The sequence below is a fragment of the Passer domesticus genome, chromosome 5 (assembly GCF_036417665.1).
Source record: "Passer domesticus isolate bPasDom1 chromosome 5, bPasDom1.hap1, whole genome shotgun sequence".
NCBI classification, from domain to species: domain Eukaryota; kingdom Metazoa; phylum Chordata; class Aves; order Passeriformes; family Passeridae; genus Passer; species Passer domesticus.
In genome coordinates, this window is record NC_087478.1 from 32282545 (window position 1) to 32302124 (window position 19580).

The 19580-nt window shown below is 41.9% G+C and overlaps 1 protein-coding gene across 4 annotated transcripts in view; it reads left to right on the forward strand.

Annotated features, from left to right (window-relative positions):
* HMGA2 (high mobility group AT-hook 2) overlaps window positions 1-19580 on the forward strand; it is a 110008-nt gene that overhangs the window by 74855 nt on the left and 15573 nt on the right. For all 4 annotated transcript variants that reach the window (XM_064419410.1, XM_064419407.1, XM_064419408.1 and 1 more), the window contains exon 5: window positions 12898-12930. In XM_064419410.1, coding sequence (XP_064275480.1) covers window positions 12898-12930 — 33 coding nt within the window. The remainder of the gene's footprint in view (window positions 1-12897; window positions 12931-19580) is intronic.

The following is a 19580-nucleotide window of genomic DNA, read 5'->3' on the forward strand; positions in this document are numbered from 1 at the left end:
TATTATGAACTGACTGAGGAAAATTATTGTGGTTATCAAACTCCAGCCATTAAAGTAAAACAATGAGAGCATAGTAAACTAAATGAAGGAACAAGCAAAGGAAGGCTTGGATTTTGTGTATTCGTTGCTTGGGTTTTTTTTTCCTAATGCTGCAAGCACTGACTGTGGTTAAGATGCAGAAATCCTCTTTTTACGGAAGAGGCAGCAGCAGAACAGAAATAGGAGAAAATGTTTAAATTCAACTGCTTTTAAAGGCATAAGCAAATAATATGTAATAATTCATAGCATCGGTATTATTAAAGAAGTAACAAATAGCTGGGTGTTGAATTAACTAATACTTCTATATGTCCAGCAAGCGAGACATTTACTTAAGCTAACATGAGATCAGGAACAAACGTGCCTGTGTTTCTGCTAACCAGATTTTTCTTTGAAAATAGGACAATCTGTTACTGTCAGTCAAAAGTCACAGTTTGGTTTCTGATTTCATATAAAGGAGACAATATATTTGGTTTACTGGTCTGCACTTCATGTAGTGTCATTTGTATCTCATTTGAGTGAAATCTATTTAAAATGATCTTATTTACGTAATGTTGTTTCCTCAAGTGTATTCAAAACCAGCATCTACCTAAAGCAAAGACTGATAACTGATTTAAAATTGATTGTGAACATGCATTGCCGCATATTCTTACATTATATATAATTTTATAGCTGAAAGATATATATGTTGGCTCACATTGTAGAACCTCCTAGATTTATTTTCTTCTACTGCCACAGCCCTACGCTCTCCTGCAAGGAAGTACTCCTGATACCAGCCCAATGGATTTGAGATCAGTCCACTTCTCTTAAGATTGTTCAAGTAAATTTGAGACTTGTAGTTTTGTGTGTCTGGTCTTGGTGGATTTTGTGTCAACTTCTTCAGTTTTTCTTGATCAGAACTTACTGTTTGATTTCTCTGGAATGCTCCTGTGTGGATGTTCCTGCAGAACAGAAGCAGTGTGCTGTTTCCTCTGTACACCAGGGATGTGAATGGAGATGTATGTGTCCTCTGAGCTGGCAGATTATATAGGCTGACTGAGAAGCAAAGTAAATATCCCCAGGGATCCCTAGCTGCTGTGCTGGGATGCTCTTTTATTTCTGATTCACTTAGAAAGAATGATTTTGCATGGTACTCAAGAAAGTGCCTCAGCACTCCCAGGTGTTACTGGCCAGTGCTACAAGTTACGGTGCAAAATTTTAAATGGGCTGTTTTCTAGGAGAGGATGGGTTAATCTAAAGCTCCCTAGGCTCTATCTTCCCTACCAAAATTCTCAACAGTGCAAAATTATCCTGCATTCTCTTTTCTGAAGGCTCCTTTCACTGTGCCTTACCTTCAAGGATGTGTAAATTCTGCTCTTCATCAGACATGTGATCTGATGTGTGTCACTTGGTCCAAGCACAGACATCGTCATGTCATGGGATGAGCATGGATGTGAAAGGTTTGTCATCATGTTTTAAGTCATAGTTAGAGTTGAGCCTCTACCTATGCTTAGAGGTCTCTCTGTGAGGGACCATTCAACCAATCCCAGCCCAAGATTTGGGCCCATCACACTTAGGAGTAAGGACAGGAAGGACACTCCTTCTAAGAGGCATATGGAACTTACTTATTGGGTAGGTTGTCCCTGAGATACAGAATATTTATTAATAATATTCCAATGTGAAGATCTCATGAGAATTCTGGCTTTCTTGTCAGTCTGGAAGCTGTCTGAAACTGTGATGATACATCTGGAGGACTCATGAAAGCATCTGGTTTGGACTTGCAAACCAGTTTACAGTCAGCAAAGAATTGTCTTTTCAATATAGAATAATTTTTATTAAAAATAACCCCCCCAGTATTTGCTAAATAAAATACAGCTAGACTATATCACTTTCATGAGCTATGTATTTGCTTATCTGTGAAAGAAAAAACTGCAATGGAGGACAATTCCACAGTTCAGAATGAGGAAAATAACCAAAAATTACAAAGGGCACATGTCAGCAAGGACAGGCAGAAATTAGTGAGTGAAAAAATGTGGCTGAAAAGGCCACGCATTTATGGTGTAAATGCATCTAAATTAGCCCCAAAGACAGTCATTCCTGAGAGGTGATGAAAGGCAAAGTGGCATGGGCAACTCCTTATCCCATCACTGTCTCCCACCCTTTTTAAGTGCTTGTGTAGTAAACAGTGAATATCCTGACTGTCCCGTTGCCCGTGCCTCCAGCCAAAAAGCTGAAGCAGACCCTCTCCTGCACAGATTGCTGTGCTGAGAGATGGCTGGAGTTCTTCAGGAAGAGCATATCCTCCTGTGGATCCTTCTGTCATCGGCCTTGCAGCTGGGGTAGAATCATCTCCAGGGCAGTACAGTCCCAGGGCCTTTGCATTTCTGTTGCCCTGTTTTGTGATCTGAGAAGGTGAAACACTACCATAAAGACTACAAAAATGCATCTGATCCTAAAATCTGAAAAACCCACTGGTACCTAAGAAGATTCTTTCTAACCAAACTTCCCAATTGCTCTCTTAAAAACACCACAAAACCCTCAAAATATGTCAGTAATGCACATGCTTTCAGAGCATGGAAGAAGCCAGAAGTATGACAACAATACAGCCATCTAGTGAGCTTCGTGGACAAAAAGTAATATGAACAATGTGTTTCTGTTTTTCCTCTCAGTTCCTTGCACATAAATGGCAGTGCAGAGACCTTGTTCCCGTTTGTGTGTAAGTGAAGAAGGTGGTATGCATTTGGTCCTACTCTTTCTTGCCATCTCTCCTTGTCACTTTTCATTCCTTCATCCCATCCCTTTGCATCTTTCCTGCTGACCACCAGCAGAAGGACCTTGCTCCACACCACCGCCCTTACCTGTCAAAATTTAGAGTATCAGAGTATCCTTGGCCACATTGCTGCCAGTGCTAGAATGATCTTGCAGCTGCTGGTAAGTGATCTGGTGCTGATATAATACCTGATCTCACCAAGGTGGATTATGTTCAGCTGCGAAACAATCTCCTATCTACCCAGCACACCTAATTCCCAGAAAGGGTATGCCTCTCTGTGCCAACTACAGCAGCATTTGGGGGCCAGCTCTCCTTCTCCTTCTTTCATCCAACAATCTGCTTTCACCTCTGCTGCCAGGACCACCTAGCCACAGATACTACCAACAATTTTGGGCATGTCCCAAACCACAGAGGTTCAGAGCACAATCAAATGTAACTAATTGGAAGATGGAAGCATTTAGCTCTTTCAGTAGACTCTGGAAATAAGGGCAGAATTTATCCAAGGAGAGAATTTTGCTATGTTTTTTGCAGCATAAAAAAAATAGGTTTTTTTTCACTTCAGCAACAGAAGCAACAAGTTACGGGAGAGTTTTCGGGAACTGAAAATCAATATTAATCAGTCCTACTCTCTGAAATGACCTGCATTTGCTAAAATGTTCACAAGCCCTCTCTAGCAACCCTAACATGTAAAAGCAGGCTGCTCTCCAAGCGGCGGATGGAGCTCTGTGAGCAAGGAAACCACGTTAAGCTTTACAAGGGAGTGGGGCTGTAGTAGGGTGCTCCAGGCGCTGCATTCTTGATGTGGTGTCAGGTTTCAGTACTATTATGAAAAAATCTGCAGGGGATTTGCGTGCATACCTTACACACATACCTTTGATGTTCACATTGTTAGATCCAAGCAACAAATAGGATCTTTAGGTCACATGTAGCTTCCAAAAGGCTGTTTAAAAAACTACGACTAGACAGTCAGGTCTAGCCATAGTTAGTCCTGCAAAAGGTCTGTCCTGCAAAATTACAGTCAAATCCTTCTCTCCTAGACTGGGTTAAATTCAGAGTCTGTTCAGGGACATAAATCAAACAATTCCAAATTTACACCAGGATTATAAAGAGCAGAATCTCTTTCTTCCTCCCTCTCTTCCCCTTCTTTACTCTCTTTCAGACCAAGGGAAGCATAGGTACTCGAACACTATTCATATTTCTGCTGTTGTTGAGAGGCTGACAATAGGATATTTAGAACAGGATAGATGCTGAGTTTGCAATCATTTATTAAATCTATTCTGGCTAGATTTCAAAAAAAAGCTCTTTGCTACTGTCTTTTAAAATACATTATAGTGTTGCATGGATTTCACAATGATGCGTGTGATGAAGTTGCTGTTAATGAATGAAATCACACCAGAAATGCAGTGGAATGGTGGGGTTTTTTTCTGCTTTGCGAGACAGACCTAGGAATCATGCCTTTGGACATAATGAATGTAATTCCCATTTAAAAATAAGAATATGAACTGAGTTCAGTATTTAACATACCACACACCAGAATGATCCCAAAATATATCAAGCCAGGAAGTGGATTAATTGCAGCAACTCACCACCAAGCTCCTGGTATATTTCAAGTATGTGGAAAATGTATTTCTATTTTGGACACTGACTTCTTTATGAAATTATGCCAGAATGTCAGCAGTCTGCTTGGACTCTGACAGACACTCTTAGCTGCATCAGTGTCCTGGAGGCAGTAATAATTACCAAATCTATTTGATAGACAGACAGCTATCAGACATCTGTATATCCCAGACATACAAAAACATCCCCAGCCAGCCATGTGGCTACCAATGAATCTGCTCAGACAAAGAAGTTCAAGAGAAATGCCTCAGGCCAGATCCTCAGCTGCAGAAAATCAGCCAGGCACAGGCGATTTGCCTTCCTTGCCCTGTGTGCTTTTTCTTTGGAGGAAAACCCTGCCCAAGCCGTCAGAGGGCAATGGGAGGTCAGGGAGGCAATGGTTTGAATGGGAAGGGGAAGCTCCTGCAGGAGCTGAGGGCTGTGCCTGGGGCTGACCACATAAGTTCTCTACAAGATGCTTTATATCCCTGAAGGACTAGAAATGGCTGTGCAAAAATAACTGCCTAAAATCCCTTGTATCCTTACCCCGGTTTGTGCAGATGAGGGGGTAGATAGCTCTTCCTAGCAGTACCCAGTGCTGTGTCTGTGCTCAGTGAGCTGAACAGTGCCTGAACACAGGCAGCCTCAAGCACTGCCCTACAACTGTCTGTGCTGTGCAGCTGGGAGCTTGCTGTCCTTTGTCTTGTCCTCTGCCACGTGACAGGTGTGGATAAGGCAGCAACACAACCCAGGACTCTCCCTTGTGCACAGTCTGGAGGAAAGGTGGTATGGATACAAGCCAGTCAGAGGTCCTAGACTGGGTGGCTTTCTCCTGTTGGTGAAGTCTGAAGGTTTTCTAGGCTGATCACAGTCTGCTGCTCCTGCCTTCCCACAGTGCCCACTCTGATGTGTCCTCCTGTGGCTGAGCTGTGTCTCACTAAAGCAAGAAGCTCAAATCTCTGGAGGCAGCAGTTCTTGTAGGGTGCAGCTAAACTGAAGAGACATGCCACAGTCTGCCACTGGGAAACACCCAAGGGGAGGTCACAGACTGCTTGGCTCAAATCTCACAGCCTTCGAGGTAGCTTGAATGGCTGCTTTTCCATAGTGGTGAAGGTACCCGAGGCCAGGGGAAGTGCTTACTGTATTTTCATTAGCGTTCTCCTTCTTGAGGAGGAGCACAGGTCTGGGCTGTGGCATGGCCATTGCATCATTGCTGTGGTGGAGGTGCCAGGTACAGAGCCAGGGACAGACCCGATACTGCTGGGACACTGCTGGAGTCCCAGGTCTGCCCAGTAGAGGAATTTACCTTTTGTTTTCAGTCACTGCCAGTTCTTTGTCCGTTCCTGTTTCTAGACTTGGACCTGTTGTTAGCAGAAGCTTTCATAGGCCTGGAAATTAATTTGATTGTTTGTATCTAAGCCTACATTGTGGAAAATGGGCTGCACGTATTTCAGGTTTCTAAATGACACAAGGATACCGTTACTGAGTGAGTTGATGTCTTTGTGACCTTAAAATGGAGAAGAGTGAACATCCGAGGCTATAAAGGGAAATGTTACCTGTCAACAGTTACATTTTGAGCTAAAACACTGAAGTTCAGAGTTCACTTTCCAAACAGCAGTGGATTTTGCAGCAGGTTGGCTTGTTTGGGACTCCTCTATGCTATTTACTCTGTAACTTCACTGGAGAGAAAAGCAAAGGTCAAGAGTATTTGGGAGCTCCTGGCAGTCAGGTCCAGAGTTGACTCCGCTGCTGACAGTCCTGCAGCTCTGATCAGCTCCATGCAGTGGTTCCAGTGGGCATGACCTCTGCAGCAGAAAGTGCCCTGGGGTTTTGGTCTGTATGGCAGGAGGTGCCTGGGCAAGAAGAGAGAGAAGACTCTAAAACCCAAGTTGGAACCAGATTGTAATGTGAAACAGTGCTTTCCATCTCTAGGTCATCAATTCAAATCCAGCCGGTTCGGCAGTGACCAAAAATCATTTCCACATGGGCCAAGAGAAACGCTTGGTGAACACAGGAGTTGCTGTATCCAAACAGACAAGATAGTCTGGAGATAAATGGTTGCACAATAGTTATTTGTCTGGACAGGTCTGCGAGGTATAAAGCTAAGTTGTTTCCAATCAGTTTATCCCTGAATAATGAGGGCTTGGTTTCTTTGCAAATAACTTATAATAATTTGTTTCTGTCTACTCAGATGTAAGGTTTTTTCTTTGTGCTATTGCTGAGAATGACTGAAACCTCCCCTCTGGCTTTCTCAATAGTCTGTCTGTGTAGGGAGTTATAAATAGACACATGTGACGTTTGCCAGACAAAAGAGACAGCTCATGTTTCCTTAGGTGTATATCAAGGAAAACCTCAATGCTGAACTGTGTGCTAGAATTATACTGAGACAGAAAATATTTCTTAATATTTTAGCAGCAAAATGCACAGGGTGCCAAACTAAACTTAAGCAAAATGCATCAGGAAAGCTTATCAAGTGTGTGACAGATGATAATGAAGTAACAGGGAAACCCCACAGAGCAGCAGTGACTCTGAAGAAGAGCAGTCAGCAACAGCAGATACTTCTGCTGACAAGCTGTATTGATTTTAGATGAGAACACTAATTTAAACTTTGCTTATTGTATTGAAACAGATACAAGACCCATTATATGGATATTTTGTAGGCTGCACTGCCCTAAATATTTTACGGAAATGTTAACTAATACTGGCTGAAAAATTATAAAACTTAGTAACATCTGTGAAGAACACTGAACTAGCCGCTACTGTGCTTTGAATTTTGATTATATCCTTGATAAAATCACTGGAATATTGTTGTGCTTGAACTAGCTATTCAGCTAGCAGATGAATAAAAATGATGGGTTTTCCCTTCCTCTTCTAATCATTAAATTTGTACTTGTTCAGATCTCTAATGGTGGGAGTAAGGTTGGGTCAAAGCAACTGAGAAATAATGGATTATATGAGCATAAAAGAAAAAAGAATTGATTTTTAAATACATTTCTTTCACTGTTTGATTCCTCCCAGGGCGTAAAACCATTCCAAATGAAGCAGCTTACAGATACTTTATATTGAAGGTAGCTTTCTGTAAACAAGACATATGAAATCCTAACCCTGATGAAGTTAGTTTCTTGATTTCCATTGGATATATACATATGTAACTGTATATAAGTGCCACTGCCTGAATTTTAAGATGACCAAAAGTCATTTGAAGCAGTGTGCTTTGAATTTGCCAAATTAAATATAAATTTTTATGCCAGTCAACTAACTACTAAAAGTCATTCTGCATACTTGGAAAACTTGGATGCTCTCTGCTGTCCCCAATAAGTGGAATAGAAATACTCTTTATCATCGACTAACTGGTGCAGTTTCTGACATGTTGCAGACTTTTCCAGCATCAGTCAAGGAAGGTCAGTTTAAAAGCCAATAAATAGTTTCGCAATTATTTGACTTTGTATTAAAAACTCAGAGGAGTGCCAAGTAGGATAGAAAATAAAGAATAGTTTCACAGATTTTGCCAGAATTCTCCACAGATTACTATTAGCCTCATTTATGAGACTGCACAGAGAACTGTGAAATCTCCTTTGAACTCTAAGGGCCAGATGGTTTTGCTGTTAGATTCTAATGACCCACAGCAGTGTGCATACACAGACACTACGGTTGCCAGTTGACTGCAAACATGTGATGGAGGCAGGAGAATTCATGACCTGCACTTCCAAACACAAGTCTCCTCACTGCTGATGGGATAAAAAAGCAGTTCTGCTACTGCCTCAAGAGGGAGATTATTGCTAAAGCAAGCCATGAGCACACCTGGACCTGAAGAGTGAGTGGCAGGCACGTTGTCCTGTGCAGTTTCAGGAAGATTTCTGCTGATGATCAGGAAGCTGCAGGTGGCTCTTGCTGGAAGGGAGGGTTTCCTGGCACGCTGTGTGGGCCACTGGTCCCAGCCCTGTGTCATTCTGTGCTGGAAGAGGGACAGAAAGGCTGGACTCAAACCAATTAAAGTTGTAGGGCAGAATGGTAGGCTACTCTGCTGTCATTTGGAACTGCTTGTAAGACATGATTTATTTTGGATTATATTGGTTTCAACTGGTATAAAATGAACTTCCTGATTTTTCAAGGGTATGTAGACAAAAAGACCAAATATGGTTTTACTCATCTTTTAATTTAGAGCTACAAGTTTTTGGACGACCTATGAAATTATATTAATGATCTCTGCATAACACAGAGCTGTCAGCACTATAAATGTCATCCTAACTGGGTATTAGTTTCCATCATACCCATTTAGTCTCCCCAGCAGAGCTACCTCCATGCAAACCTCTTATCTATGTTGAGCTGTTGGAAAAAAACAAAGCATCACTCTTGCCAATGAGCATCAATCAGACATCTTCATACCACTCAGTTTGAAGAGGAAGACACAAACGGAAAATCTAAGAGCACTGTGTGTGTGCAGCTTGCCCTGGAGCTTCAGGCATCGCAGGCAGACGATGATTTGCATTCAAACCAACGCTTTTATTTCTGATCATTAAAAATGTGTTCCAGCATTGCTCATACTAAGATAAAGATTTACCCTTAACTTTCCATTTTCCTTCCTTAGCTTTGTAACACTTGGAAAAGTCACAGGGTAAGAAGTACTTCTGTGAATGATAAGTGTGACAAATTGAACTTGATACAGCTTTAGACTGCTGGTACAAGATGAATATGAACTCATCACATGAGGCTGTTCTTTTGTTCTCATGTAGAAGGCAAAGAAATTGTTTGACCAGTATGAGCTGTAAGGTTATATGTATGATATTGTCATAAAGCAAATCAACAGAATTTGAAAATAAGAAAACAAAATGAGGGATGTGTGACTGAGGAGGAGTGGAAGAAGTGTAGAAGATAAACAGTTGGGCTTTTAACATTCAAAACTTACAGGAAAGATAAAACCATCAAAATTTTGTGTATTCTCCTTTTCAGGCATTTTGTGGGGTTTTTCCTTTTCAAAGTTAGGAATATTATCAAGTTTTAAATTATTATCTTCTGCCTTAGCTCACATACACAATATTTTAAGCACAGCAAAAGAAATACTGCTGCATTTTGGATTTGTTCTTGTTTTATAGACATTTAAATGACCTTGTCATAGGATTTTTCCAGCATTGTAGCTTGTTCTTTCTGTTTCATACATATTTTTAAAAGATATCTAGTGTTGACTTGTACTTGCACATGATGTTAAAAACCCTGAAGTTTGCTTTCGAGTGTATGGAACATCGGCTGATGTACATGCAATGTACAATAGCCGTTTTTCAAACTTGGGATAAAAATGAAATGTGATAGTGCTGTGTTGCACAAATCTCCTCTCAAGATGGGTAACATAAGTGAGAGAGCCTCTGACAGAGTAGAAGTTCTACAATCTTACTCTGCAGGCTCCTAGCAGGGACAGTACATAATATTTCAGAGCTCTCCTTTCTTGCTTACAACTTTATTTTGCCCCAGAGCACCTATTTGAAGTCTCTTGTCCATGGCTATCAAATAGTTCCAGTCTTTTCCATAACCAAGGCAGATCGTCTTTCTTTCTGGATAATTGAGCATGCAGATGCAACACTTGTAAATCAGAGGTGTCACTTTCAAAGCCCTGAAAAGATCTTTTAATGCAGTAAACACGAAGTTTAGCAACTTGAAGCATTAGTATCTACAGTGTGTTAAAATGGTTCCAAAGGCATCACATCCACAAGAGTTAAAGAAATTAAAGGGGTGCTTGGGGAATTTCTTGTTATTCCTGAGCACCTGGGTTGTTCTGGTCAGGGTGCTGTGAGTCAGCAGGCACTAGTCCTCACAGGGCTGGGCCTTACAGGATTTGTATGTCCAGCCACAGTCCCGCTCAGCCAGGCTGAGGCATGAAAAGCGGTGCCTTTGAAAACTGACCCTTGCAGTGATTCAGCTGCCACAAGCCAGAGCCCTCCAAGTGACACGAGTGGGCACGGCTCCCAGCGTGTCAGTGCGTGCCACTAACACTGGCTGAGGGGCTGAGCCCTGCTCCTGGGCTTGCATAGCTAAACCTCTTCCATTTAAGGCAGCAAGCACAACATATGCTGAACTCCAGACCCCAGTCCAGGGGAAGCCTAGCCGTCAGTGAGTGAGCACTGCCAAGGAGCTCTCCACATGAAGCACTGCCATAGCAAAGGTCTTGAATGACTAAAATTCTTGAAAGCCTTGGTCAGTATCAGAGACAGTTTCCAACTGGGCAAAGTACAATATTTTCCCTCTGCTTTTTATGAATGGCTGGATAGGGTTGTGCTGGAGTCAGAGTTCCCTGTGGAAGCCATTCATAAAAATAGCAAAACAAAACAAACACATGCAAAAAAAGCCTTTAAAGGTCCAGTCCAAAGCCACTGGGTGCCACAGGCTGGGAAAACATGCTGGCAGCTCAAGCCCCAGCTATCACTGAAAGTATTCAAGGGGCTTTTTGGTGGTCTGAAAAGTATGAACTGCTGTGTAGAAGGGCAGCTGGTAGAATTACTGTGACACATACTAGGCAGAAAGCCAGAGCTGGCCTTGTTTCAGACATTGTCTTTCCTCTCATTGAAGTGTCAGGACCTAATTCATGGAAAATATGGTGAGTTGGCAGCTCTTTCAGAAGATTTCATTGAGTTACAGTGAGTGAGAGTCACATGAACATAGAGTGCACAGCCAAAAATATAGGGGGATTTCTGAGCTGGAGAAAACAGTCAGCCTCTAAAAATGTCTGTGGATTTGATGTGGTTTGGGAGTAGACACATGTACAGGTGTAATCAACAGGCAAAAAAAACCCCAACAAAATAAAGTGAAAAATAAATTTGACAGATTACAGAAGAGCTCAATGAGTTCTATAATTATGAGAGATTCCTTTAAAACAAATCATTCCTTTGTCCAAGAGCAGCGAATGTCTATTAATGAGTTCAGGGCCTGCAGTCCACCTGGAGAAAGCATCAATAAAATGTGTGCCTTGATAATAGTTTCTCCATTGCAAGGGAATTTAATGGAAAATGAAAGTTCAGGAAAACACCCTGAAGTTTAAAGACAGACCCAGTCATCAGGTAGTTTTTTTCCGCTCATATTTATTTGAGAGCAGAACTTGGAGACTGTTATAGAAAAAAATATAACAGCAGTAGGGTTCCAATGAGTTAGAAAAAGACTGAAAATAAACAAAGCATCTCTTGTTAAAATGGGACACTTGTGGTGGGCAGCCGAATTTAATCAGTTACATTTAATTTACATTTTCGTTGATCCTTCCCACTGAAATATTGCTCTGAAAGGCCAGTTACACTAAACTGCTTATTCAGAAATATTCCAGTTATTTCCTACTACACTGTTGTGAAAATTAGGGTTTTGGCCATGCAGGGGGATGGCATGTTGGCTTCTGCCCAAGCAAGGCACTAGAGTCATGGCTGGGATTAGGAAAAAGCAGGAAGGAAGGGCAGGAAGAAAATCATTGGGTGCAATTCATAGACTTAAAAACCAGAATGTCTGGGGGAGGGAGAGAGGCAGGCAGCAACTTTGTCCCACTGAAGTAAGAAAAGCCTTTTTGTTGTTTCTGTGTCAAGATTTCATCCTTTATCTGTGGTCTTACTGTTCCATGCTGCTCCTAGCACCCACAAGGATCATCCCATCATCTGGGCAGTGCTGGTGTATTTTAAGCTTGTCTGTATTTGTTCCTTAATTGGTGCTCCTTTTCTCCCGCGTGGGGATGAAGCACACTGGCACCTTGGTGGGTCTCCTGACTCATGTGAGGATTGTGTTTCCCATACCTGTGGGACCAGCCAGGAGAGAGACTTGCTGAGAACCCATGGTGGTGCCACCAGGTCCTGCATAGGCAGGTGGACACACCCAGCCTGGCCAGTGATGGGCATCCCTGTAATCACACAAATGGGCTTGCAAGGGTCAGCACAGCATCAGCTTCATGCAGCTGAAAGTGTCAAACCAGAATTCACAAGGGCTGGAACCACTGTCCATCCCAGTCTCCTTGGTTTTGGCAAGGGTGGCTTTGGTCAAGTTGGAAGCCATGGCTCAGGAATGGGGTTATGTGTCCTTCACTTCTCTGTCTGAGCTTTGACTCTGCTCGTGATGAATAGGGAGGGCTTCCCCACAGCAGGACACTCCACACACAGCTACAGAGAATGTTGTAAGAGAGCAGCAGCAGTGGAGACAACAAAATCCAATTATAAAATCAGGTCACTCTCATGGTCTGATAAGTTAATGCAGCAGTACTACAGAAGAGCCAAAAGATGGAATATGCTAAGTTAGATTTCACTTCGGTTTTAATTGTACAAACTTAACATACTGCTCTTCATCCACAGTAACATGAACTACTTCAGAGCAAAGTTGTAGATAGGTATAGGAGTGGCTGGGTGTGAGAGCTGGATATGTTCATCTCTCTATTTCTGACGGTGGGTTTTTCCTGTGTTTTATTTCTATTGCTGAAAATATTTTTCCTAGCACTCATAAAATCACAGTTAAGTGCTCTCACTTAATTTTGTTTCTCACTGTGCCTTTGTTTTACTTTTCAGCCTCAACAAGTGGTTCAAAAGAAGCCTGCTCAGGTAAGAAAAACTAATTTAAATTATTTAGACTACTTTAAGTGAAATAATTTTTCAGTATTTCAACTGGCATCTTTCACTGTAAAGAAGCTAAATGCATCAATCACATGAGCTGGGGGACAGCTCTTGGCTTGTTGGGCACCACCAGAACAAGCCATGCGGTGGCCCTTGGGAAAGAGAGGAGGAAGCACGGGACAGTGCTCAGAATTGCCCTCCTTCTGCATTGGTCACCTTGCAGTGATAATGCAGACACACCTGCACACTTCTGTGGCGTGAGTCCAGCACATAATAAATATCTCTCTGTGTCTTGAATGTGGATAGGTGGGAGCTGCATTACAGCAAGGAGGGGCATACGCATGAAACCCATCTCTGCTTTTCTTAGTGCTGCATGTCGGTAAAGCTTTATAAGATAAGGGCCTTTGTAAAATCATGGCTCAGGCTAAGTAGAAGGAAGCTGTGGGGAAGTGACTCAGCTGGAATAGAGGTAGAGAGATGTGAGAGATGTGAGAGCCATGCTGCGTGACGGCCACATGTCCATGCCGTGCTGTATGGTCGTTGGTGGGCTTGGGCTTGTTGTGCCTTAAAACTGTGTAAACTAATAACCAGCTACCTGCTTTAAAAGGCCTGGTTTCTGCAATAAAGCAGCTCTCCTTTGCACTGCCTGGGGACTCTGCATCACTTTGCATCATCACACTGAAGGATTCTGTAAATCCACAAAATATAATAGGCTGAACTTGGTAACCAGATTGGATCCGTCATAAAGACTAACACATTGGAACTGCTTGTGTTGGGTAGTATTATTCTTTTTTAACACTTTGAAAAAAATGCAAGCCACAAGGTGTCGTGAAACCAGTCAAACACTGCAGTTACAATCCACTTCATTTTCCTTTCCCAGCCTGCCCTGTGTTAAAACCCCCAAGAACCTAACTCTTAATGCTTTGTTATATGTGCACCAACAGAGAAAAACCTCTGGACATGGGAGCAAGTCCATGACTGCTTAGCAGAGTCCATGGGCTGTGCTGCTGTACCTTCATGTACATGAATGATTGCTGAGTCAAGAGCATAAAGGGTCCATTGCTCTTCTGGAAAGAGGTCTGCTTTTAGAAAGGAACAATACTTCAATTTTTCCACCTTACGGTTCTAATATATTATTATACAGTGTATATTGTCATAATATCAACTACAATGTGAATTAGGAACATATAAAACAGAAAACATCCTAGCTATGAGTTGAAGGGGTAAAATGATGTAACTCTCCAAAGCATGTGCAGGAATCAGATTTCTGCGAAAGAAGCCAGTACAGTTGAATGATGAATCCATGGCACAGCTAGTAATGTCTCTGAGTGGTGGAAGTAACACACAGGATGAATGTAATAGTATTTTCAAGTAAGATTAAGTTTTGCAAGAAGAGGTAATGTCTTTTGTTAGGCCAGCTTATGCAAAAAACATCCTAAGTCCCCAGTGACTTACTATGTATGATCTGACTACACCACACAATTCAGAACACACCAGGCTGTTCTAATAGATTTCCTCTGCATGTCTTGCTTATATCCTTCAAGTGTTACTCCAACAGTCAGGCTATTCCTACTCAACATGGTAGTAAACCTGTCAGTGGCACAAAGCCAGCTCTCTTTTTTGTGGCACCTGAGTGACAGGGAGGCTAAGCCCTGCTGCAGAGAGGAGACAAATCCAGGAGGCAGAGACTCCCAGACGGCTGCTCATGTTGCCTTTTCCACTGGTACACATCAGAGCTCAATCCCACTGAGGTCAGCAGGAAGAAGGGGTCTAGAGCTGATGGCTGTAGCCTAGCCTAGCAGGAGCCATTGCTGCCAACAGCCTTGTGGTGCTGCCAGGTTTCCAAGCTGCCCAGGCACTGACTCCTGCAAGTGTTCTGTTTGCACAATAACCATGTGCAGCCCTGGGTGCGAGAGGAAGAAATATCTGGGACTGAAGCTGGGCTGGGGTGTAGGAGGACAAAGAGGGGACCTGGACTCTGTTGTTTTGTAGCAGAACAAAGTAATGACAGATTTAATTGATGGCCAAATGATGTAGGCATTTGAACTGAAGCACTAGCATTCCCCATATGGATTTTCCCGACCATTTGCTGAAGCAGTGATTCTGGTAGGGATGCTGTAGCGTGTGTCAACCAGCTGGATGCCACTGCTGCTGCAGTGCTCAGCAGCATCTCTGTAGGCAGAGACTGAGATGGAGAAAAGAAAGCTCTTTGATATTCCCATTAGTAGTGGAAGTGTTTGTGCAGAAAGTGAGGAGCCACAGAAGAATACATGAAAGGAGAGAGAAGGCTGTTTAGATCTCTCCAGTTACCACAACTGAGTAGTGAAAGAACACCTTAAATTATTTATATGCCATGTCTTTACACAGACAACATTTCTGGTTTTAATCTTTAGATGAAGTGATGTTCAGTGAAATCACTGAATCACTTCAGCCCTTCCTGGTTTTAACAGGCCCCGCTCTCATGTTTGCAGTACCACACCATTGCAGTTTTGCTGGTATAGGTACGTAGCAAAGAACAAAAATCTATCGCTGTGAGCAAATGCTCAGGACGGTGTCTTCCTGAGGCTGAAAGGAGAGGTAAAACAGTGTAATTCATGGGATGATCAAGAACTTCATGCTGCTGGATTTCAGTCAGGTCTTTCTCTGATTTCTTTTTATAGTACCTAATTTCTCTTTAAAGTAGGGAGGTTCAGATTCAGAATTCACAACAAGAACATGAGCTCATGCAGGCTTTCTAATCTGAACTAAGGAAATTGTGATAAATTATATAAACATGGGGCTACATGGAAGTTCATGGAGGATAATGTAAATCTTATACTACATTCAGAAGAATCTCTTCCTTTTCCATCTGTTTCCTTCAAAATATCCTCCCAGATGGCTTTACCATGTGGCAGTCTGGATTAAGTTAGAAATGTATACTTTCTTCATTGGTGGGGACTGTGAGAGGTTACAGTCAAGAACTGCGGGTTGATGGTGAGCCTGCCTTGGTAAAAGTGGCAGAAACTCTTGCTCAGGCTTAGAGCCTGAGTGGTCTCCTGTGCTTTGAATTTCACGTGTATTCTGAAAGATTTCTATGAGTGTTAGTTTACATCACTCCTACTCCTGTTATTGCTGCTAGCAAGTATGTGTCTTGGGTTTGTGTCACTTTTAAAAGTACAGAAGTAGTAAGACCAGATAAAATTCTCATTTGGCCAATAACAGCTCTGTTCCTATTACCATTTCCCAGATTTTAAGCATCGTGTAGGGCACTGCCATGCTCTAAATCTCTCTTCATGGATATCAGATGTCCAGTTTAGGGCCATATAGATGTTTATGTAAACTTCTGCAATATCTTTAAACTTTGCTAGAGCTCTGAGGATTTACCATCACACAGAGAGTAAATAGCAGCAGTAAAACCCACTGGAAATCTACACACCCATGTTATTAATAGAAAGCTTTGAATGCAGTGGTCTGTTCACATCTTTGTGATGATCACTAATGCATACTCTCACACTTCCTTGGAAAATGAAGAAAAGAGGCAGCATAACTGTGTGATATCGGTAAGTTTAGCACTTTCACGTAGATATTTGCCTAAACCTCAAAAGAAGACTCTTTGAAATCTGCTCTGTCTCTAAAGAATGTACAGCCGGATCTCACAGTCATGACATAGTAATATTTTTACCGAGGTGTGCAAGTACACAGTCCAAACAGAAATTTCTTCATTTCCTCATTTTTAAGCAATTTGTAGCAGCTGTTGATTCAGCCATATGGGGGAGTTACACTCTAAAGTAATATGAAGGAACTAGATGCTTTTAGGAAAACACAATGAAAGCGATCAAAATTTCCTGGAAACAGGACTTTTTTTTTTAATCATTTCTGCAAAGAAGACATATAATGAACATAGAACAGCCCTTTGAAAATTTTATTATCTCTCTTAAAATCTCAAATGCTTGGAAATCCTTTGTATCTTAGTCTGAAAGACAGCATACCAGTCAGGAAGACAGTGTGTAAATCAGAATAAAAGTGTATCAGTCAGAAGAGTACACATAAAGTATACATAGAACATAGTGTATACAAGAAAGTGTACAGCAAACATACACCGAAAGAACAAGTGAAGCATACTTCCCTACCTAATGCTAAATGTAGTAGATGTTTTTAAAACAATGCCCAAAAAAACCCAAATCCAACAAGAATAAACACTAAAAAGCATAGTCTTGTTTTGTAGAGAAAGAAGATCTGGATTTCCTACATTTTGTCCTTTTCTATCATTTCTCAATGTCTGTATCAATAAAGTTATGCATGTGAATCATCATATATATATATATATATATATATATATATATACACACACCTCAGGTTGCATCTATTGCATATGTCTAGGACACAGTAAATGCTAGAAGTATCATCACACAGGCCCTGCAGCCACGCAATAAAACTGCACTTACACGAACTTCAGGCATTCTGTGTATCTGCTAGCCACCATATGTGAATTCGTCCTTTTCCCTTCTGGGAAATGGCAGGCAGAAATGTGGTAGGAATACTCCAGAAATACACTTTTGCAGGTTGGAAAGAAGCTTCCAGTGTCACAGACAGGATGGCACCAAGCAGGTGCACAGACACATCTGAGAGAGTGATTGCCATTGTCCAAGGCCACCCTGTGTCCTGTGAACCCAGGAATGCTGCAGTCTTATTCAACTGAGCCTTGACTGTAGAAACATGGAATAATCTCTGCCCTGGAAGTTGACCAGGTGCCTTGGGGTTTCATTGCTCTTTCCACTGCATTCAGCAGGCTGTGTTTTGTCTCATGGACTTCTTTTGTGTTTATTGATATGGAGAGTCAGAAAGTTCCCAGGAGAGCTCCCAAAAAAGTAATATCCTGGAGAGGTAAAACTTTCTTTTCTAATGACACGTGGAATTTTGTACTTTAGCACAGGATAAATGTGTATCTGTTACACAGGCCACTCCAGAACACCCTCTAATGTACTGTGGGCTCTTGGTACCATGTGAACACATGCTGAGCAAACATGTATTGTGGCTTATAGGAAATAAGGAAGGTCTCTAGCTTTCCTCATGGATACAGTAGATGGAATTTCATGGAGGGCACTGGGCTTGACATCCTTACCTTCTTTCTCTTTTCAAGGCAAAATGGTGGAAACTGGTGTGGTTTCCAAAGGAAGACATATTCAGTCTTCTTTTTTCTTTTATATGGGGGTGACTGTGACAGGGAGACACTGAATAATTCATCCAATGACTTAAAAAAAAAGAAGCTGTTTTTTGAAATAAAATAAGAAAAATAATCTGGGAGAAAATATAGAAGTTGCAATTACTGCTTCAATGAACAGATGAAGTACTAGCCTGGGCTAAAGAAAGATGGCTAGAAGGGGAGGTCAGGTATATCTGAAAGAAAATATTTTCTTACTTACATGACATAACTTCTGAATAGTCTCTGAATAATGTAATTCAATGATGCTATGCCTGAGCACCTGAATCAGTGTAAGACTGAGGTAGCTAAGGTTTTAAATATATGTGATTGTCATTTACTACATAGCTATGATAGAGGAACACTTTTGAGATGTCTACTTCCAGAAATTTGTCTGTAAATAAATTAAACAAATTGATTGGACTAAATCAGTGGATTAAAAAAACTCTTCAAGATGGGAGTATATTCAGGTATTCAGTCACTTTCAAAGACTCAAAAATTGGAAATGCCTCAGCAGCAGCCCCATTTCCTATCCTAGCAAGCTCTCCAGGCTCCCAGGAGAGAAGTGTTCCTAGTGCTGCTCCCTAAACCTGAGACACAGTGCAGCTCAGGATTTGAAGGTCAAAGAGCCTGAGTGATCAAGCAGGAGAAACATGATTTGTTTTGATTGAGTCCACAGATCTGTTAAATTCAGATGTGTAATTCTGACAGTAGATGCTGACTGAGTTATACCTCCCTTTGCTTAATGCAGCTGTGGTCCACAGGGCAGGCTAGGGTGCCTGCACTGTGCCCCGTGCAGTGCCTAAGGAACAGGGGTGCCCCAGTCAGCACTGTGCCAGGACAGCACAGCTCCCTTTGAAATCCTTGTTTCTGAGAACTGTGCTGTGCAAGTTCCATTTTGGGCAAGTCTTACAGTGTCTTGATTCCCCTTCCACTAAAACTGAGGTGCTGATGCTCCCTTCTTGCATAATGGAGTTGTCAAAGTGCACACACTTATAATCTGATGTGACAAAAAAGGAATCAGATTTAGCAAGATATTTTTTTTCTTCCTGGCGTGTGAAGGACAATCTCGGGGATTCAGTCTTGCCTGCTGCAGTGTGCCGCTTGAAGATGTCATGTCCTTGTCGGCCAGTTTATGAGTCAGTCAGAGAGCAGGAGTGCTGTGACTTAATTTGACATAGGAGGAGCCCTCATCTCTGAACAAGAGCAGTAAAGGATTCCTGACAGCTCAAACACACATTTATTTCCCTGAGGCAAACTCTAGGGTAAGAAAGCAGCTTTCTGAATACAGCACTGGTCACACATTTGCCCATTCAACACAGACACACTTTCAGGTCCCTGCTCTTTTTCCAGTGTGCTGGGCAAGACCTGACCCTAAAAGCAGGGATGTAAAACTTGAGGGACTACAGCTGTTGAGCCACTCCTTGCATAGCACAGGGAATAGGGGTTGCAGTTGGTG